The following is a 23,278-nucleotide window of genomic DNA, read 5'->3' as shown; positions in this document are numbered from 1 at the left end:
ACAAAATTATCCCTTAATATTTGTTTACATTCAGACTCTACTTACATTACATACAAGTAAAATAATATAGACTCGAGTAAAATAGAGTAAAATTAATACAGACTCTACTCTACTTAAAAAAGAGGGCATGCAAATAATAATTTGGGTTGATATATTTTAAGGAATCAATTTTTTATTTTTGAAAATAAGGTTTATAAATATTGCCTTCCATGAAATCACAAACAATACATAAAAATTGGCAAATGATTGCTTTTTGTTAAAAATGCTTCATTCAACCCAGTGAGTTCATTGAATTTCTGGCGAATTTGAAATTCGAAGTTTCTAGAAATCTAAACTTCCTAAAGTTGACATTGGATACTATATTCTAATGATAAAGGTTGCGGAATGGATTCCGCAATTTTATTGCGCTAAATCGATATTAATGTTATTAAGTAAGTGCCTCAAGCCGTACTGGCGTATATTAAAAGTAGTGACTCTTGTACTTTGGCTTCTATATAAGCGTATCGAGTAGATTTCAATATTCTGTAATAAGGCTGCTATTAAGTGAAAGTAGTTTATACTTGTGCTCGATGTTAATAATAATCGATGTTACTATCTTTTCCCTTATTACTATCACTAGCCTCTAATGGTCATTTATTTCCTTATACTTTTGAAGTACAAAGATCGTTCTTTTCCTTGAAACTATAAAAATCTATCGAATCTATAAAAAAATTCTTCGATCTATTATATTCTAACTACTTTGGATTCGAGGTGTGCTTATTATGCACTGTGTTTTATTTATACTACTGTTCAAAATTAATTTAAATAATTTTGAAAGGCCGGGACAACAAGCTCTAATAATCGATCTTTCTCATAGAGGCAATTCTGCAACTATGGAAAATCAATTCGCTTTTATCAGCATCTTATTCTAATCTATATGTGAATGTGTGTATTACATATAGTTGTATGTATAAATAATTATTTAAATTTTATCTATTTTCCATTAGAGAACCAAATAATTCGACTTTTCGTGAATTTAAATTAAATTTGAACGCAAAATTAACGTTTTTGTTGTTAATAATTTTGTTAAGAAAATAGTCAATTTGTTCCTTAACCGTTATTTGCAACATATTAAAATGAGACACTACGTACGGACTGTTCGTACTCTAAAGGCCACTTTAGATGAAACATTTATCTTCGGTGATTCGTGATTAACACTAGAACTAGTTAAAATTATTTCTTCGCGATATACATTGTATCACGTAAATGAAAACATCAATTTTTAAAGCAATTTTAGATGTAAAAATCCTCACGATTACAAAAAACACAACATTTAACGTTTTAACTCTCTTGTTGGAATAGTTCTAATATTAACAGCTGGAGCAAATTCGTTTTTTATTTGAATATTTCATGTTCAATTGTCTCATCGCGATGCTCCAAAGAATGGTGGCTCCGAGCATCATCGGAGCAACCAGTCACCAACCATTAACAGCGAATTTCGCCGAAAGAAATCCCAATGAAATTAATGTCTAGACAGAAGCGGCGATTTCCTGTTCCATTTCGTGTAGCATATTGTACAGTCGTGTTTTCAAGCTGTCAGGAACAGCAGCACGGGGCAAGTGCTCGATGTCGCCAGCTGGGTTCGCGCATTGCCGTAACAACACTGCCAAAGTGCTGGTGGTGTGCTCCGACATGAGTAGGCCGGGTATTATGATAGTTCCGGATAGAGTCCAACCGAGAAATATCTTCTCACACACGATCTAAAACATCATAAATACTTATGAACAACTTAGCTTTAATCCCTTGTAACCCGAAGTGTTCTTGACTTTTCACTCTGAGGCTTTTGACGTTATTTAATCCAACTATAGTTTAATATTGCGCACTAATTATTTATTTAAGAACACTTGGGAAGCACTGAAGCGGTATGCTTATAAGAAGCAATCATGATAATACAAATAATTATGGCAACTATTGTTAAAATAGTTTTAAAACAGAATTTTGAGAACGTTTTGTATAATGTTACTTATTCTTTTACAATAAAGGCAAATGGTGCTTGGGGTTAATTATTAATAATTCTATTATCTGGTTATTCGTGTAACGAAATATTTTGATTTGACAACAGTTTTCAAGTAATTTGAAAGCTCTTGTCATGGGTGACCACCGGTGGTCAACGTGTTAAATTCAAGCAATCATTGACTCATAAAACCCAAACTGTGTTGGTATCGCGACACTACCTGCAAATTATTGTTCAGCACAGGTGACTCGCATCGCTTGTTCTTCGAGCAGACCGTTCTGCAGTCGAAGTAGTCGCAGTCCTCGTGTCTCTTGCAGGCCTTCTTGTCGGACGTGATACGGCTGATAATCGTTTTAGGAAACGCGGCGTCCAGGTCGAGGAACTTGAGCTTCTGGCCGCCCAGCGGCAGACCGAAATGGTTTATCTTCACGTCGCACAGATGGATCGGCTCCGGGAAATTGGTGTCCAGTTCCTCGAGCAGGTCCAGTATCATCACAGCCAGTTTCAGACGTTTCGCCCATTCCGGTTTCGAATCGGATAGCGCGAGGACCGTCGTGGGCGTCTCGATAGGCCTTACGTACTCGACCGCGTAGAACGTACCGCACGTGCCAATCAGCTGCGGAAAAATGTCCCTGTCTTCGTAAAGGATGCTGATCAGGTACTCGTTCTCCTGCAGCAACGGCCAAAGGTTCTCCATCTCGAGCTGTCGCCTAGTCGGCTCCGTTTCTACGCGATGCGTCCGAAGACGCGTCAGCCTCTCTAATTGATGCCGAGCCAGCGTCACGTTCAACTTGCTGACGACCAGATCCCTGATCATGTTGCCGAAGTCCTCCTCCGATGGGAAATGCTTCATGCCGGACGCGTCCGTCCAGTAGAGCGACTCGAACTGCTCAGCCGTAGTCTTCGTTCTGAAATTTCAATCCATTTATTCGTGAACTTTTCTCTTGTGCTCTTTTAGTCCCTGCTGATCGGTTGATAACTTAACGATTCAACCTATGGAATACTTGAATCGACTGTTTTATATTTTCCCATACACGACAGCGCGTTTATCGGGAATTTCATTCACTTATATGTTAGTTTGAGAATCACTGAGTCTACACGTTTAATAATTTTATTTCTTGGCAAAGAATTGATATGTTTTCAACGATTGTAAAAGAAGAAATTTGAAGAGAACCATTTTGACACATTTGGAAATTTTAGTGTTAGTTGGCTGTACTAATGAAAAACAATGAAATTCGGAATAGTTCACCTGATGAATTGTTTTAAAGGATGAGAAATAGGTACCTACCTCACGTGGGGGACATTTCAAAATTCTATTCTTTTTTCCAATTGGCGTTAAAACAAAAAACTATTCAGCTGATCGGCTTACAATTTCAACATGTTTATTTTACTTTTAGGCTTTGGATAAGTGTATGAACTGAAATGATCAACGATGTACATATAACTTTTCAAACTTTCTTTATTTACCATACGATGATTTATGAAAATGTGAATCTACAATGATAAAAAATTCAAAAAAAAGAATCAAAACCATAAATCATTTTCCACACATAAAAAGAATCGTAAATTTTACCCACTTCAGAGGCTGTTTACGCGAGCGACCGAAGTTCATTACTCAATATACAGGGCGTCCCAAAAAAAAGTATAACCTGATTTTTTAAGCGTAGATAAAACGTTGCGTGAAAGCATTGGAAAGGATTCGAATGAAATTTTCATTTGAAATTACCTACTCCTTCAGATATGAATTATAAATAATTTCCTACCAAACATAAAATTTTACTTTCAACTTTCAGTGAATAAAAATAAGATCGTTATCATCTTATCTTACTGAACATCAGTATGGTACTATTATTCTTCGTTACAGACAAATAAATTTAAACGTCCAGCGCTAGAAGAACTTCCCCTTGAAAAATTTATTTAATACGAAAAATGTGTTACATTATAGGACGTTTGAAATAGATCAGGTTTTATTTCCGCATAGAGCCAGAAACACGAAAACGAGAAAAAACCCAAAAGTCTTGCTGCATCGTTCCAACAGGATTAAGTGTAACTGGAATGTAGATTTTCTAGTTGCTACTTTTATGGTAAAGGAAGAAAAAAAACGAACCTTGAAGCTTTGAATACTAGTCGCGTCGCTTCCCAGTGCGCGGAGAAAACAGCTTCTTTGCCGGCATGCAGCGTTTCGCACGCGAGCGAATGAATACCCCTTTCTGCGCATAGCGGGTCGCACAGAATTCCTATTGCGTCTCCTTTTCTGTGCGTACTGCACTAAAATTAAAATCATGATCAGCCGTTGAATGCACAGCTTCACGCTAACGGAAATTGCTTTTTTTTTCTTGTGAGGAAAAGGTCGGGATAATCTCATAGCAGGACTGAACATTATAGTAATAAAGTTTTATTCAATCACTTTAATACCTTATAATTATACACCGTGTATAATTATTTTGGGAAACATGCATTTCGCGTGGCCGAGCTTTGTAATGAATAGACAGACAGCCGGTTTTTCTGTAAAATTAAATTCGTCTGGTCTACAAGGGTCGAAGTTCAACAGGAGTTTACTGTCTTATCGATGATCGCAACGTGTCAATATTGAAATGATAATAATACGAAATTTCGCGTTTAAACGTACAACAATCCGCGGTCTAATAATGGAGTATTAGCTCTTCAAGGATGGTCATTTTTATTTTTTTATTGCTGTTTACTCCATCATCTTTTCCTACTTTATAAAATTATGTGCAACTAGAAATATCGAAAACTCTAAATTATTTAATAATTGGAAATATGCTATCATCTGTAACGGGGAAATCATTTGAAAGAGATTGATATCAAGAATTGCTCGTCGTCCTTAAAAATTCTTGGTATAATTACCTATTTACAATATCATAGCACGTATGACCGCAATGTTGATATTTGTCAAATGTTCTCAAACGAATTGCAATACAAAATAGAAATAAATTGCAATGAAATTGAGCGAGGTTGTTTTGAAACGAAAAACCGACGGTGCTCCGTGCCGCGAGGGGTTGAAACACGTATTAATTGGCAGGGGAAGAAATTTCGCGGATGGGCAGCGGAATCACGTCGTAAAAGTTTTACGGTTCGATCCGTGGACGTTCAAGCATCGCTGTAGTCGGGGCAATAAAAGTGAATTATTCTCTTGTCGCGTGGGTGGTGGCTGTGTTACGTACCATCCAGCCAGCCAGTCGACGTATAGCGCACGGCCACATTTGCACACGGTTCTCGTTCGCGTGCGCGTAAGAACGCCTTGGGTACGTGCACGCCGGATCATGCACGCGATATTTTTAGTTGTCGTGATCGCCATGATGAGAGGATTTCTTGGATAAAGGTAGCCCCCATAAGATGCGTGCCGCGCCCCGTCCACCGCGACGCATGTATAAATTCACCGCGAGCAGTTTGTACGAAAATTGACTTTTTTTACCCGAGTCATATGTTTGTTATCTAGAACAGCTTGATAGCTCGCTATAGTTAATAATTTACATTATAAAGAAACTGGAAACGTACCCTTATTAATGCATTACTTTTATTATAGTAGGTAAAAATACGCAAAACATAAAGAAGTATCAACTGAAATTTTGTACAGGGTTTTTAATATGTAATATTAAATGTACATAGTAATAAAAAATGTACTTTTAAACTGTATAGTCTTTTGATGATTATAGTATAGTAACGAGAAGCAGAAATATTTAATTTAACAATTATTTTCTTTGTTTAAGATGCACATAATGAATTTTGAAATTGAAGCATTACTCATTAGCGAGTTTGCCTTTTCCATTATTGTATACATCGTAGCATAAGGAAAAAAGATGTGGTTAGTAGTTATTTTTTAGCTGTCTATGGTTTTTCATATGAGTCCAACTTATGAGCCAAGTTAAATGAAATACGACATTCTTTGTAAAGTCTTGTTTTGTACCAAGCCAAGAACGTGTGAAGAAGAGGACGATAAAATGAGGCAAGCTGTGTCCTACATCTTGGAGAGACACATGTAAGAGCTTGGTGAATTTTGTTCTGCCTCTTTCGTTCACTGTTATTTCTTTTTCACGGAGGTGACTATCGTAAGAGAGTAGTAGGATTGGAACGGAAACCCCAAACGGATCGTTAGAGTGCGACACTAAGGAGGGAAACCACTTAAAATTATTTTATGAAATTTTAACCGGTGGTTTAGTTAAAGTATTCCAATTGATATAAAACTTATTAATAGTGATAATAGTTACGGAAGTGAGACACTAAGGGGGTCGCCAAAATGCAAAGCGAATTAAACAAAATTATTTGCAAAATATAAGTACTTCATTCGACAATTTTTGATTGCTAAGTACCCACAAGTGATTTTTCAGACAAAATTCATTTTTGCAAAGACTCGAAATTAAATTTCAGACTGTAATAAATTGTACAGTGAAAAATAAACAGTTTTTAAACGCGGACAGTGATTTTTTATCTTGTACCAAGCAAAAATATAAAGTTAATGATTAATGGTCCGACAAAGCGCGCATAATTTGAAGGGGTCCTCGGACTCGTAAAGTTTAAGAACCACTGCGTTAATTAATTCGGATGTATAAGGTTGCACTGTACGACGATTGGCTTGCAGACAGTAAGAGGCAGTTAATTAGTCAAGAAAACTCACGTTCGCTCGCTCGTGTGTGAGTTGTACACTGACGACTTGTTTTAAGTGGAGTCAAGGGTTATTGAGACTGGACAGGGCTGGCGTTAGGTGATGTCCGACGACGACATCGGGTGATTTAGCTATTATTGGGTTGTTTTATTTGAAACTAATGGGTGAGACAACTGAGGCCAGGATTTTAGACATCCCTTAAGTCTTATAATGAGACTGCGGATCATTTTATAAAAATCAGAATGATGGAGAAATTTATTTCGTTAGTTAAAAAATGTCTTATGATAGAGATGAACAGAAAATATTATTATATTTTAAATTATATTTTCTTATATATTTTGAATTTTGAATTATATTCTCTTATATATTAGGGCTTGAAGTGCTTCATTAAATCATAATTAATTTACTTTCTTAATCCACTAATTATATTGAATACTAAATTTAATTTTATTAATAGTACAGAATATTCTTTTTCATATTAAATTTAAGTGAACATTAAGTTTGAAAAATTAATGTAACATGGTAAACGGGACAGAAGACAATTTAACAAATGGATTTCGTATTAATTCATATTAGAATATTTAATCGTTTTGTTGTTAATCTATCATAACTGATACGCAAAAGAAAAGAATGATTTCGCATGAAGAATGTGCACTGACATTGTTTCATTAAATCGCGTGCATTCGGTAATGCATTACATAAACTGTTCACTTTTTAATATTCCAACATGGTAGCCGAGCACATGGATGTAATACGTATAAGCAGTGACACAGCGCACCATTCGATGTGACGGCTGTTCAATGGAATCATTCACGTCAAATTAAATTTACCATTATAATCAGTAATTCCGCTACACTTACAAATGGAAGGGGAGATGATAACGCAATTATGAGACGAAATCAAGGACGATCGTTTTTCCAGCAGTAATAATGAATAAACGGTAATTACGTAAAACGGTAATTGAATTTATTACAGTAATCAACGATTTCCTTTTTCCGAAAAATAAAATGGAAGGTAATAATACAATTATGGAATAAAATCAACTGAAATATGTTATGTTATCATTTATATTTAATAATCATTGTATTTTTTTTTAATTTAAAAATTCTACATTCTTTTATATGTCATATAAATAAGGATAAAAAGTACATAGATTATCAAATGTGTATAAATCACATATATCAATGGTAAGAACACTTCGTTTACTAAGTAAACCAAAAACAAGTTTAGACTGATTTATAGTACACAACTACTATAATCATCGGTTACAATAATTCAATTTATCGTCGATCACTTCTCAAACACTGCAAATTATCCCAAGAAACTTTCATTCCACTGTATACCACAGAATCACGCACTTTTCAAACTCAATACTCAACATCGAAACACCCCGAAATATCATTTTCCAGACACTTCACATGTGACCCCATCTTTCTTTAAACAATTTCAAGCTCCCATTCCACGACCGCTGTGAAGAGCAAATACCTCAACAGCGGCAGATTTTTCGAACAACAGTACGTCGCTTGGTCGCGTCAGCTTCGACCGCGAACTTCCCCAAAATCAAGCTCGGTCCGCGAGAGAACGACGTGGTACGCGGCGACATTGTAAACAGGATCAAACACGGACGGTTCGATTCGTGTTCTCCCGTTCGGTACCCACACAGACAGAGACACACGTGAGAGGGAAACTGACACCAATCCTCTCCCGAGTTTTGTCCCGTGCACGCTGCGAGGGCGCGTGCGTGCCCGTCGCCCCGTTCTCCCGTGTGTACCTTACTCTACTACCCTAGTTTCACCCTTCGCTGCATCCCCCGGATTCAGGGATTTGTCCGCGCGTGTAGATACGAGCGTTCCATAGAAACGTTTTCGGTACGCTTTGGGTCGGTCAGAAACGTCATCGGGTTACGCGAGAGAGGAACTCACCACGTTGGATACGTGCCGCCATGCTTCGAGGTTCGTGCACATGATGCCCCAGTGGAGGAGCAAGTAGACGATCAGCAGGACCATCGAGAACACGAGGATCGTGGCCGTTTTGTAGTGGTACATGAAACCGGGCAACCGTCGCACGTTCATGATCCTGAGCGCCAGTTGTCTCACCCGGTAAGCCGATATCACTGCTGCCGCTAGGACACTTTTTCTTTCACCCGTAGCCTCCTCTAACGAATCCTTCGACGCGTGTTACCCCCTCGGATTCGCCGAAGTCGCGACGAATTTTTTTCCTCATCGACGATCTTCCGTTGGCCGTCGTCTCCTTCCGCGGCGGCGCATCGTGTCCTTTCTTTTCTCCTCCTGTTCTTGATTCTCCGTCGTTGCGTCCGACTAATTCGATTCGGCTCGCGAGAGAACCCACTCGCGGCGAGCCTTCTCGACCGACCGGTGTCGTACGGTTGTGCCAATGCGGCATAATCTGCGGCACATGCCAGCAGCAGCGTCGCGACGCCGCGCCTCTCGCGGCGGATCTCGCTGGGTACGCGCGCGTTGCGCAGGTCCGTCGCCAATTTCGACTTAACCACGGCCGAATTCGAATAAGACCGTTAACGCGGCGCGTGCGCACCAGGGCCTCCCTCGGAAGGGATAACACGCTGACGTGCGAAATTGGAGGATCTGAATTTTAAATAGTTGCGAATATTTGAACTGTCGTAACTTTGCGAATAAAAATTGTACGACAGTCATTTTGGGCTCGTTATAAAACAAAGTATCTACTTTTGGAATCCGTAATTAGTATTTTTTTCAAATAGATTTTTATATCATGTGGAGGGTTGAGATGCATAGTGTATTTTAGGTTGTTCAGGTACCGGTAGCACACTTTTAGTACAAATAAAGGTGAAAAGTTGTACGTCAACTTTTAGAAAGTCGTTTATGATGGGAATATAAATTTTTCACTTTTAAGATGGCGTGAAATGTTTTTGAGAAAACTAAGAGAGGCTTCTGAAGAAAGACACTTCTTCATGTTCTAGAATGTGTCCAGAATGATTGCCGTATAATCTTTTTTCGTCAAGTTATACAACAGTTACTCGCAATATCACGATATGAACGCCATATTAAAAAGAAAAACGACAAACCCTGTTGGCTAATCTAATATTAGAACTGTCGGGAAATTATAATTTCTTTTTTCTCTCATGGCTCTGATTTATAACAGGACGTAAGTATTTTAAACTTAATTCGATACTTCCGACTGCTCGTCTGTTTTGAAAGACCTGATCCATTTCTTTGTTAGAGATTAGGTATTAGAAAAATTCTAATTTCGGGAATCTTTAGGTCTTTGAGAGATTTATTTCATATAAATGTATTCTTTTATTCTGGAGTGATGTCAATTTCGAAATTTATTCCTGTAGTGGCAGTAGTATATTGAATAATATTTATTTCATTGGTATTGGATATATTTCTATCGCTTTTAAAATATTATGTTCCACGGTAGCATACCTACCTACATACTTAACCAAATTTCTGCATTTAACGATTACGTCACTGCACGATTAGATCATATAACATCAATTAGTGAAGGTCAGTTCAATGGAACGTACACAATAATATCAAGCGAGAAATAATTATTAGATAAACGCTTTGCATTCACATGTGGCGTCCACTATGTCCACTAATGTCTAACTGCATCAGCTATCACAGGATTTTTTGCTGGTGTTAAGCTTATAAGCTCGTAGAATTTATGTCATGCGAACGAGCGTATAGTTGGACCAAACTTTGTTGGCCCGTAAATGCTACTGAACGTTGTACCCTCCATTTTTCTCAATTGTATACCTATTTCATTTTCATTCTACTTGGTTGACGAGATAAATTAGGCTGCTACACAATTAGTTAATATATTATTTTTTTGTTCTTTAAAAAAAGATGAGAAATACAGTGATATAAGAGATGAGATCGTGATACGTGAATGAGAATAGAGGCTCTTTCAACGACCAGTTGATTTTGTTCTGACTGTAACTTCTAATTCAGAGTCTAGCTGGTGCTGCCTCCAGGACTATATCGTGAAATAGATATAACTCCTAAAAGTGTACGATCGATGCAAAAATCAGTCAGAACTTTTTGCAAACTTTTCGAAAATTAGGTCTCTCAATATGTACATATTTTGAATCAAACATTCATTTTGTAACAATTACTGAAACTTAAAATAACATTTTAGTCAGTTTTTATTAGCATGCTAAAGACAGTTTTAAAATGTGCACATCTTTTAAAATTGCACAAATCAATTGTAAAACTGATCAATTTGGAACAATAATTTGATTTCAAATCCATTATTTTTGTTTTTGAAAATATTGAGTAATAAAGGGATTTCTCGACATCCATGTACAATCGTTTATACGTCCGAATTAGTATTCTGCATATTTAACATTACATACTTTTCCAAAAATTTTAATTTAAATCTCAATTACACATTATATTATACTCAAGTTAATTATACGATAAAGTAACACCATGATTTATTATGGGTAACTTATGTTCAGGAATAAAGGCGGTTCTAAAATGGATCGTGCAACAAAAGTTTTTACCTCATTTGCTAAAATTAACCTCAAACGATCCGTCTATTTTTTTAACCTGAAAAAAAAACTAAAATTAACTTGAAAACTTCCACCGAGGAAATGTGACACTAATACACATTATAAATGATATTAGATTCTATTATGGTGACATGAGGGGATGAGTCTGGGAGCAAGAAGTTTAACGATGAAGATTACAGATAAAAATAACAAAATAATAATAATGACCTTTCATGAAACAAAAGCAAATTTTATTAGGTGTCACTATCGCTACTATGATTCAAATCGCATATAAACAGTGCCTTGTAAATAGTGTTATATTTTACTGTGTAAAAAGTGACTCGCGTAAAAAAGTACAGCTTAAACGGAGGGACGGGAGTACTCGTTAAAATTTTAAATTTTTACCTCCAGTCCGACACAATATTGTACGGCGAGGGGTTAAATTCTCCCAAACGTAACCGGACTACACCGCAGCATCATCCCCGACCCGCTGCAAGCCGGTCGTGACGGCGATACGTCATCGCGGCGTAGCGGAGAGCGTGATACAACCCGTCCGCATTTAGCACGGGTTCACAAGCCAGTCTCTTCCGCCCTTTCCTCGCGTCCGCAGACCCGAGTGCGTCAGAGGGCTGGGTTGTTCGTGGCAGTTTCCAAATCGCGCGCGCGGTCTCGCGCGTCGCGAAAGAGGGACGCACCTGCATGCTGTTCGCTCCTCGGCGCGCAGCTGCGACCTTCGACGCCCTTGTGCCGACGGTTGTGTAGCGCGACGCACGTCCCCGTCATTTTTGCGCCGGACACACGTCGTATGGCACCGCGCGTTCCCGCCGCCGTTTCCGATTCCCCGCGTAGTGTTCACTTCGCGGACCCTTCTCTAACGTCGTGAAACTCATCTCTAACCTAAAAACCATCGGTGGTACCAAGTGGAAGCGAGTGACACGCGCGGTTTCCTCACTTTTTGCCCCTTTCACTGGCGAATTAGCTTTTGCTACCTGGAGAACAAGTGCGCTCGGCTCTAGAGGGAACGACGGGTCTGCCACGCCGCGCCGCGAGAGTGTCACGCAGTTCACGTGCGCCCTGGAAGGGGCAGGAACGAAAAGATTGCCTGGCGGAAAGTCGGTGAGTGGCCACGCGGTTGATCCCGCGCCACGCGTGCTCCTCGCCTCTTCGTTTGTGTTTACTCGCGCACCCCCCTAGTGCTAGGGTGCATGACCTGTGTATACCTGCATGCTGAGCTGGGGGTGGTGTCCTCCGCCCATTGGACTTGTCGGGTTTCTTGTTGGCCGGATTCTTTTGTTCTTTGTCTTTTTTTTGTCTTTTTTTATTTGAAGCAACGTGTTTCAATATATAAGCTTTTTTAGAGGTACGGTTTGATGAAATGGTGTTTGGGAATTTTGTTGTTTGATGTTGATGATTCATGTCGATTTTCGCGGCATTGACACGTGAGATGACATGGCGGAGATGTTGGTGGGCCGGTTGCGAATAATAGTGTATACTTAATGTTTTGATGGAAATCGGGTTTTAGGTTGATAGAGATGTTTCCGTTTTGTATTAGGTGTGAGAGCTTTGTCGAGACGTGTGAAACGGATTTGAATGATCCGGGCTGATCGCGCAGTGTGCGTTAGGTTGTAAATATTTATTGCGTCAGTTTTGGATTTAGTGAGTGCTCCGAATTTTCGCGAACGATGTGATTGATGAAGTTACTCTTCGTGTGTTATTTTTTATTGAGGTTAGGACACTTTGAGTTCTGGCGTGATCTCGTGTCGGCGATTAGGTATTTTAATATTGGGGTGATGCAATAAATGTCCTTAGCACTGTTATGCGTCTCTGCCGGTGATTGCGCGTTGTTTTATTTTTCACGTGAGTAAGTATATTTGATGTCTATTGTAAACAAATATATTGTGTTATCTACGCTCTGGCGGTACACGTTTCGTTTCACGTTATCGTGAAACTTAAAAATATATTATTGAATTTTGGGGCAGGAAGAATTGTACACGGTCTGAAGTTAGAGACAGATTGAATAACTTGATTTCAGTGAAAATAAAATCGCAAACAATTGTCTCGAATGTTTTTTTACATTCTTTATTGTGAATGTATTTTTCTTTTGACCATGGAATACAGTTCTTTCTTCCTTTTATTTTAACTGTTATCGAATGTTTAATGTGATTGAAGTATAAAACCAAAAATGCAAATTGAGATTTTAATGTTGTAATAATAAAAATATTTATTAAAAATACTTAGGTTTGTTTTATTATGAAATCATTGATTGATTAATTAATAATTTATAATCACAGTATGATATTTCATGTAATTTTTGAAAACTTTATAAGGATCGATGTTTCGATTGATTTGAATTTAACCTAATTCGAATTAAGATTTTAAACACTTAAAATAACATAATACTAATAATAATAGTAATAACAACAATAGCAACAACAATATTCATATTTTTTTGTACTCTTTTACAATTCCAATTTTCGTAGAATTTATAATACTTTACGGGAACTTCGAATAGTAATAAACATTTTCGTTTTATTAAAAAACTGCTTTAGCATTACGAATAATTATAAATTCCAATTTTTCGTTCACTCTTTCTTTTTCAAATTGTTCTTACGTGTTATCTCGATACTCCATTTACAAGACTAAAATATAAATCGACCCGCAGATTTCAAGTTATAAATAACAAGGCGCAAAGAACGCGCACGTGATCAAACAAGACGTATATTTCCGTCTGTACTATTAGTTTACCATTACGTAATAACTGTCATCGTGGATGTCATCGATGACTTTTACTGACGCGAAGGTGTACAATGCCGGACCTCGCATAGTGTTATCCGACAATGGGGAAATGCATTGGACAATTTGCCGAACACTGCATTTGTATTTTTCAAAATAGGCTTATCACGCGTTCACTCGTATTCATGATAAATTCCTGTATGTCATTCCATTATCGCTTCATATACTGCAAAATAATGCTTTGTACATTAATAACCCCTTACCCTATGATTTCTTTCATAAGCTTGCTAAATTATTAAGTCATTAATAATTTATTAACTGAGCCGTTTATTTTAAAAATCCCTTAATTCCATTTTTCAAAAAAATCAAGTTAACGGTTGTAATAATTACAATTCTACATTGTCTTTTTATTTTTAAATCTTTTTTTAGATGAATTTAAGCCACTTCCAAAATAAACGGCTCAATTAATAACTCATTAATAATTTACTGGAAACAAATAAGAATACTAGGTTCATCACAATTGATAATAGAAAAATAATATTTTTTACTTGAACCCAAAACAATTGAGTGACCTTTATTTTTAGTAATTTTCGTTTGAGATCGTGCTCACGAGTCTGACACGATAGCGTGTGTCAAGGTTCGGTTAGATTAATAAAAATGTGCAGTTATAACCGCATTTTTATCTACCAAGTTTCGCGTTTTCTCCCAAAATAACAATATAAGTTGACACAAAGAAGCGGGTGAATCCAATTGGCAGTGCAACCGACACTCGATAGCTTGTCTAATCGTTTGGACCGTTTTACATTTAGATTTGCTCGCCTGAAATCCCTTGCAATTTTTTTCAATTGTTAAAACGGTGTTTATTGAAAAGGAAATTTTCTTTTTTGGTACGGAACGAAATTACTATGATGGCGGAAGAAGTTCTTTTTTTTGTCGCAATAATTTATCGATACTTCTATTGGGTCATCCCATAAATAATACGGTGTTTGTGTACTTCCTTTATTTTTAAAAATTAAGATAAACAAAACTTTTTTTAATCTAAAATATATTCTCCTTCATTATCTACAGATTATCTAACTATACATTGTAATTAGGTTAAAAAAAGTTTTATCAAACGATGATGATTATTTTAACGATAGTAGCTATTGCTTACTGGGTTAAATTAAGCAACGAGAGGAAAGTATGCTTATAAGTAATGTTTACAAACATCTCGTGACGTTTATTAGTAATTAGAATTTTCTTTTCATTAACAAATTGTTGAAAATAATTCGAATGAAATTATATATTCTCCATTAATAATTTCAATGAATGAAAAACAAGATGAGACCATCTTCAATTGCAATTCATTTTTCGGCTGTATAAGCACGTAAAAATGATCAGTTTATTAATAAACTTCTAAATCTCTAAGCGCAAATATTTGTTTATCATTAATCTCTGATTGGTTATTGTTTATCGGTGACGTTATTAAATGATTAACTTCTTCGCGAATGAAATTGAGTATTTTAATAAACATATTAGAGGTGAAAATTTATGGTTTACAAAGAATTGAATGAGATTACAATCGAAACTTGTTATAAGTTTTTACACAGATTTAATACTCTACAGGCACGATAATAATTTTACTTTTAATTACAAGTGCTCTTGTATTTATCTTATCTTATAATTAAAGGAAACCGTGCTAATAGATTATCGTGTTACAATCCTTTGCATGTGCACACACTTTGCAGTTAACACATGTATTATGTTACGATACAACAGCTTTTTCAAGTGTCTAACAAATTAATGCAACTGATAGCCGGAGGTGTTGCATCGCATTCTTATTCCATCTAATTCTAAATCAGATAATACGACATTCAGATAATCGAATGATAATGTTTTGATTTATCAAGTGAATGTTTGTATGTTTCCTTATGTATGTCGTGTTCTATGTATGTTATGCATATGAGGTTAATCAATAGTATTAAGACGATAATTTTTTTAATTCATCTTATCTATTTATATTCTTATATTTTCTATTTACATGTTATAAGTATTTGGGTGTAAGCCACAATATTGCATAGACAAATTTTTTTAAAGATTCCAATATCAATTCTTAATAGTTTTAGAAAATGAAATTATTGCAATCTTAAGCATCATTTCGTTTATAACTAAACAAAAGAATATTCTTAAAAAGTATTTACTGATAACTATTTAACACGTTAAGTGCCCAGCCCGACTTGCTTGTCGTTCGAAAGCGACGAGCCGAAATATCGGCTTGAGGACCGGAGTTTTCTCAATGTTATAATAATAATTCCCGAATATTAGGTTCAAAGGTGGCAAAGAATTTAACACAAAAAGTTAGCACCTTCTGCAATGAATGCAAAAGCAAACCACATCTCTGTTTACCCTGTTTTAATAAACTACATTAACTTTTTTTAAATATTATATTCTTTTTTTTCAAGCCTTGAGTGAACAAAAATCAATGTCGCCTAAGCAAAATATTTAGTCTCACATCAGTGCATAAGGACCGATACGCGCGGTCGTGTAATATAAACCTAAAGTCCGCATGGACCGGCCGCGCCTGAACGAAAAGTCTAACGCCGGTCCCTAGGGACCAGCGTGGCGTTTAACGTGTTAAATATTGTAATACTTAACAACATTGTCTTAAATTATTGATTTTGTTATATCACATTCATTGTTTGCCTTACATTACAAATATAATTTCACCATTTAATTGCTATAATAATAAATGATATGTATACAATAATAACATTAAATATTGTAATATTATAATATTGTAATATTGTAATACGATACGATAGAATGGTAAATCTTACATTTTAGTTATTGTTTTGTCTATTATATCTATTTTAAACGTTTCTCGAAGCAACCAGAAATCTCTGTCGCGTATGATTGATTTGTCTGCAACTTAAGCGGGATGCAAAAATCAGTCATTGTGCTCGCGAATCTTCCCGCGCATCGTTCTATTGGCCGATCAATTAACGCGCATTCGTTCTTCCGTGGTGTTGTGTCATGTCCCGGCCGCGTGGCATTTCTTCCTAGTGCACGCATACATTTGTGCACTTCGATCGTTTAAACAGAAGATAGCATTGTTACCGCTATTCTTGGCCGTTTCGATTACTCATCGGGATTTTCCTCACAAGATTGTTACGAACATTGCAAATACTTTTGTGGCTGATCGATAGACCGGTTATTAGTACAAGCAATTGTTTTCTGTCTGATACTTAACGTTCATTGATATTTTGTAGCACAAGTTCAGTTGAAACTTCAACAACCAAACGGTCGTGTACGTATTTTTCTTCGTGTCCGCACACAATAGTTATAGTTTATTACATGATTTAAGTTCAATTGTGCTCAAATTTATTTATCCCGACAGTTATGTTTATTTTCATTGATCTGAGCATTTCATCACGCAAGCTTCAAAATATAATTAAAGAAATCAAATGAATTATAAAATTCAATGAATATTAGTTATATAATTATCGAAGATGACTCGGTAAATTGTTTTTCAGTTGTTAAGCCGATTTGCATTGTAAACGAAATAAATTAGTCAGTACCTACAACGGTTAAAAATTAAGCACGACTAACAATTCGATTTTACGTAACACGTAAGTACTGTACGCCATGTTAACTTTAAGACTTTTGGCTTTGTCCGATGAAAACACGAAATATCATATTATCAATCAATAACAAAAATATATTATTCGAGGCCATGTAAATAATTATTCTTACAATGGAGACTTGAAATGTTATTGAGACGTCTGCTCATACGGGCCGGGCAACAGCGAACAAGATCACAGATACTCAAATTTTAGTTCGGATGTCTTAAAATAGCGCGTCATATGATTATCATGCGCTGAACGCGTGGAAAGTTCATATGAATATATACATACTTAATGTAGTCAATTGTGCGTGTTCGATGGAAACGTTCAACAATACTAATCGATATGTCTTGCAACTGTGTTCCGTAGATTACCACGAGTACTGTTAAGTTCAATCTTCTTTGGCTGCGGAATGATGAGAAATAGAATTCAGATAAGAAATGTCGATAAATGAACCGCGAATATCTCCATCGAATTCATATTTTTATAGGATTGTGTACGGAGGTGGAATTTAAATGAAACATCATTCTCTGTAATACACATAATATTAACATTAATCATTTCATTTATTATGTAATACGATTACTTATTTATATGTATTGTTTAATAGAGTTATTGAAAATTAATTCTTTATGTAAGTAGAGAAGTATACCTGCATGTATGATAAATTGTTTTCCCACAGGTATTTTTAGTAATCTTTCAATGACAGTAAGAAGTGACAGTATAATAAAAAATGGAATGTGTTGCACAAGCTTTTTTACATCTTGTTACAAACTTCTTAAAGAGGTATAATTTAATTATCGGTGTCGAATGGGGTAAAAATATAGTTGTGATTTGATTAATAATCAACTTAATTAACAAGACTTATATCAAATTAAATTATTACTCTTGGAAATGTATATTTATACTTTTCCTGATCTACCCAATAATTCAAGGTGTTCATTTTGAACACTAATCTTTGGTTGCGTGAACCTTTCCCAATAATTTTAGGGTTAACGAAGTTCGTTGCGCAGGAATGAACCTCCTTGATCTTAAGATCGGTTACACACGTCTTGCGCGATGTTTGGAAAAATGTAATTGATGTTCGGCCATGAATGAGCAGCTAATTTCCTTCGACATCCAAGTATGTAGCTCGATCATTCATTAACTCCCTAACGAGAATTTTGTATGAAGAAGGCCACGATATTAAAGTAACAAATTCTGTTAAACATCGATAGCGCGTAGGAATATATTTTGTAGCGTGTTATCCAAGATTTTTCGATGGAAAAATTAATTGGTTAAGTGTTATTATTAATCGTTCTTGTATCTGATACTAACAATATCTGCGTGATTACGTGCTCGTAATATTACTCGCGACAGATTAAGCAAATTGGACTTATAAATTATTTACTAGTGTGCAGTGTATTAAAAGAATTCTTTACATTTTTAGTATTCCTATAAACGAAAAAGAGGAATTGAAACGAATTGGTTTCAACTATAAATACGGTACTTAGAGAACGGTTGAGTCAATGTTTCCGATGCGATGAATATTAAATGTAAATATTTTCACGCTTTTGTGTTCCTCTTCCTGGGGGTAGGATTATCTGCTGTACGTTTGACGATTGCGGGTACACCTCTTTTGTCTTGAGCCACCGACTGTTAAGATAGCAGGAGAGGGCAAGCGAATTCGGCCACACGCACGTCCGGCCCGGTAGTTATGGCAACAGTGACACCTCAGTTTCGGCACGTTCTTGTTATTGGCCGAGTTGCACAATAAAGAACGCAAGCGAAATGGAATGCGATGAAGTGAGATGTATGAGCATTGGCGTCGGATTTCGTTTCTGCGCGGTTTCTTTTTATGTTTAACGAATCCCAGGGACACGGCTCGACTATTATGTTCCCTGGAAGGACCCAGGTGAAGCTGTTAGCTGTCAAAAGCGAGATTAGGGACAAAAGAGTATGCAAGACAGTTGATCAATTTCAAAATCCAAAAATATTCAGTATTATTGAATGTCGCTCGGCCATTCTGATTCATCTATCGATCAGCTTCGTTTTGCAGAAATAAATTATCATGATCATAATAATTCGGTTACAATAAATAATTAAACTGTAATTATTAAAGAGTTATTTTATCTTGAACATATTTTAATACCGGATACAAAATACAGTAAAAGAAGATACATACGCAATCCTACGAGAAAACTATCGATAACTTTTATAATTTCAAAATAAATTACAAACATTCTACACGAAAAATAAATTATTTAATCAGATTCTTCGTTCAAATAAATATTTCTTCTTAAAAATGTTTTTCAGTGCAAAAGAAATATTTTCGCTGCGGACAGGATTCGAACCTGTGCGGGCATAACCCATCAGATTTCGAGTCTGACTCCTTAACCACTCGGACACCACAGCTTACATCTGAAGCACGCATTCAAGCAGTTAGATTTTTGTAAGATTCGCTGATCTTCAATTTCACTTCATTAAACCCCGAAAGAAAGAGGCAGTTTTGACATGATAATCTTAAACAAGAACATTAACTTTATTTATCGACCTTATATATAAAGACAGATTATATATCCATATTTTCCTCTGAAATTATTTAAATTATTTTTGAAACAAATATTTTATGAGACTTCCTGTCCTAAAATCAATAAATATACACCATGTCTTTCAGTACGATTATCCACTAACATGACACTCGCACAATATGCACAAGTCTTACAATTAATTGTAAGTTCTGATAAATTTAGAATCTACAAATATGAACAATTTCCATTATTTTTTCTATATACATAATTTCCACATAGTTATCTTCTAACATAGTATACTATATTGCTAATACTTAGAACATCTCATAAAACAGATGCATCAATAGCGAATGACGATGCACTTATAGTTAGAATAGGAGACCTTGCTTCATAATTGTTGCCTTCTATACATCGATTTCTAGCTTCATCTCTATCAAACTCCATCTGCTCTTGTCATTCCACAGTCCTTGATAGTTTCTTAAGTTCATCTCTACCTAATTCCTGGCTCCCATAATGTCTTGTGTCTTTCCTTTCTTTCTGAACTTCGACTTTTGAAAAATTCATTTCGAACGGTCAGACATGGTAGGAACTTGATTACATTCCAGTCGAAACATTTGTCCCCAGTTATGTTCGCGACAATGTAGCGTACAGTTAATCGCCTAACCGCGCAAAACGGCGCAGCCTCGGACTTTACGAGTGCGCGTGCAGCCGCGTTCAGGTTATTTTGATCAGGCAGGCCTATCAGGTATCCGATTCCTTGCGAATATTTCCGACTGGTCTTCGGCAAAGGGAGAGAGAGCCGCGGCAGATACCGGTAACGTGATATCGCGCAGGACGCCGGTAATCAAGAATAAAATTTGCCCGTATCTCGCCGGACCCCGGCCACGACCTACGACCATGCGCCCAGGGGTCTCCCGGGCGGAGGAATTCTTCTTAGCGTCTTCGGGTTGTCGACACCGTAAGGCCGCTTTCACACGACGATACAGGTATCGCGATACGCGTATGATGGATACCGAATACACGTGTAAAACAAAGAAACCGTTGATAGAAAGAAGATATCTAAAAGGAATACGGGTCTAATTGGTCATATGGAGGCACACCTCTTTTTACACGTATTTTCGGTACTAATGTGCTATTTTTTAACCCCCTGCCCTATGATTTCTCCTGCAATTTCGCACAACAGAGATACTTTATTGTTTATCATTCATTAGAAAAAGAGGCAGATTCTACACTTATTTTGTCTCTACGTTTACTCAGAAGCATTGTAATGAATTATAGAAAAATTATATTCAACGTGGACTTGGAGGAATGAAGTGATATTTATATTTGTTAAATTCTATTTGAAATCTTCACCGCGAATCTGACACGGTATTGCAGGTGAACTAGTTAATACGCTTATACAATAGTCAGTCACGCAGTACCGGGTGTTATTTTCGGTAGGAATGAAAACTAGTTTCTGAAGTGATTAAATTTTGATTTTTTGTTGGTGCTTTCAACTGTTCTTGCTAAAGCAATACTGCGGTTTTCAAATCAGCGCTATCGTTCCTGCGCCAATGCTGTACTCATCAAAGCGATAATGTAGTTTCCAAAGCAATTCTATAGGCCCCAGGGCAGTACTATCGTTTTCAAAGTGATACTGTAGTTCCCAAGGCAACACTGTTGTTTTGTAGGCAATACTGTACTTCCCAAGACAGTACTTTTACTTCCGGACGCTGTACCGTAGCTTCGAAAGCGGTACTTAGTTTCCAAAGCGACCATTGATAACGAATATGTATGTTAATAGAAAGAAAACGCTTGGAACGAATGCGAATTTAGTTAGTATTCAAGAAGGCATGTCTGTTCTTACACGTTCTTGTGTCTGTATGTTACATTTGTCGAAACGGTCACGCAAGTTAGTCTCATCGCGTAACATTGAAAGTAAAGAAAGCATATGGTGAAAGACTTCACCCTGTGTCGTTCCAGACGGCATATTTCTATCAACGCGTAGTACTCGCATACTTGTATTGCGATACGAGTATCGTCGTATGAAAGCGGTTTAAAAAGGAGGCACACAGGCCCAGCCATAATCCTTTGATCCTCGCGCGTGCGAGTCGTCGTGGTGGGCTCCACTTTGACCTTTGATCCTTCTTCTGCGTGAGTTCAGACTCGTGTTCACGTGGGACAAGAAGCGCAAGGAAGTGCGAACGATGACCTCGATTCAGCGTCACGTCTTTACGATCGATCGTTGCCGGTCTTTTCGTCGACCTCTAAATTGTGGTTCGCCGCGGGAAAAGATTTCTTAGATCCTTGCGAAATACAGATGGATCGTATTGGGTTGATTAGAAAGTCTTCTGTTGTTTTTGTTTCCAATATATGAATGAACATGAAACACTTGTGTGTTATTAATTAGTGGGTAATAATGAATAATACAAAATGTGGATAATTATAGTAAATATATACTTAATATAAATATTAGAAAGAAGAATATATTTAGGTATTAAGATAAATAAAGTCAATATTAAGTATTGGAAAGAAATACACTTTATCGTTGCTAAATTGAGGTTGTTGTATTGCTAATGAAACGAATATCCTCGAATCTATTTCTGTCTAGCTGAAATATTTTTTTTCGTTTTATACTTTTATTGTAGTTAGGGTCGTAGGCAATGCTGGATGATAATTGCTAGTCACACAATGAGACACGCGAAAAAATCAGGCACTACAAACACTCGGTATACCCATGTTTGAATACGACATTTCGTATTTCACATTTCCTTTACAAATGCTACTGGTTTTACATTGCAAAGTATCTTATTTACATATTATTATTTACATACAATTTAATTATATGACTTATGAATGATACATACGTAGATGGCAGTATGCATTTTATCGGATTCTATGGCAGTTGCATATATATTTTTTAATTTCTGGCACAGCTTTCGAATTTCTACTGCAGTCTAAATTCTTTAATTCTTTCTAGTAGATCAAAAATATACTATCATATGAACCGTTACGTTACTCGTTACAAAATTGAGAATTGAATTAATCTATATGAGAAAATAAGTCAGAAATCTAGAATAAAATTTGTTTACACGATGTTTCATTGTCAAGGTAGTTAACTTCGAAAGCTTGTCTGACATACAGTAGTACTTATAAGAAGTAGAAACGATCAGTTATGACCAGACACATTAAATAACTCTTATTAAAATAGCTCGAGAACTCGACGTGCGAATTGAATTAAACGATTTAACAAATTAAATGATGAAACTAAGTTGTCAGATTATGTTGTTAACAGAATTTTCGAAAAATAAAATAAAAATAAAAATAAAAGTGAATCTAAACATC

General features: G+C 36.3%; 2 protein-coding genes and 1 non-coding gene across 4 annotated transcripts in view; 1 reads left to right on the top strand and 2 right to left on the bottom strand.

The window, feature by feature from the left end:
* Nucleotides 1–152: 152 nt before the first annotated feature.
* Nucleotides 153–11,857, bottom strand: aln (divergent protein kinase domain 1C). 2 transcript variants are annotated; one of them, XM_076365786.1, is made up of 5 exons: nucleotides 11,515–11,857; nucleotides 11,122–11,167; nucleotides 4,101–4,256; nucleotides 2,214–2,901; nucleotides 153–1,739 (listed from the first exon to the last, which is right to left on the bottom strand). In XM_076365786.1, the coding sequence occupies exons 2-5, from the start codon at nucleotides 11,124–11,126 to the stop codon at nucleotides 1,509–1,511; spliced, it is 1,080 nt and encodes a 359-aa protein (XP_076221901.1). In that variant the 5' UTR covers nucleotides 11,127–11,167; nucleotides 11,515–11,857; the 3' UTR covers nucleotides 153–1,508. The 2 variants fall into 2 exon arrangements, with proteins under 2 accessions (XP_076221901.1, XP_031846216.2); XM_031990356.2 differs by lacking the exons at nucleotides 11,122–11,167; nucleotides 11,515–11,857 and adding an exon at nucleotides 8,540–9,120 and having other exon boundaries at nucleotides 4,101–4,261.
* Gbs-76A (Glycogen binding subunit 76A) overlaps nucleotides 11,758–23,278 on the top strand; it is a 73,985-nt gene continuing 62,464 nt past the window's right edge. The window contains exon 1 of the mRNA XM_031990306.2: nucleotides 11,758–12,225. The gene's annotated coding sequence lies outside the window, so the exon portion shown is untranslated. The remainder of the gene's footprint in view (nucleotides 12,226–23,278) is intronic.
* Nucleotides 19,757–19,838, bottom strand: TRNAS-CGA (transfer RNA serine (anticodon CGA)). Its single transcript has one exon. It is a non-coding gene; the product is annotated as a tRNA-Ser (tRNA).

This window comes from Nomia melanderi, chromosome 3 (genome assembly GCF_051020985.1).
Source record: "Nomia melanderi isolate GNS246 chromosome 3, iyNomMela1, whole genome shotgun sequence".
Taxonomy (NCBI): domain Eukaryota; kingdom Metazoa; phylum Arthropoda; class Insecta; order Hymenoptera; family Halictidae; genus Nomia; species Nomia melanderi.
Note: the sequence above shows the minus strand (reverse complement) of the source record. Positions and strands in the feature narration are given on the sequence as shown.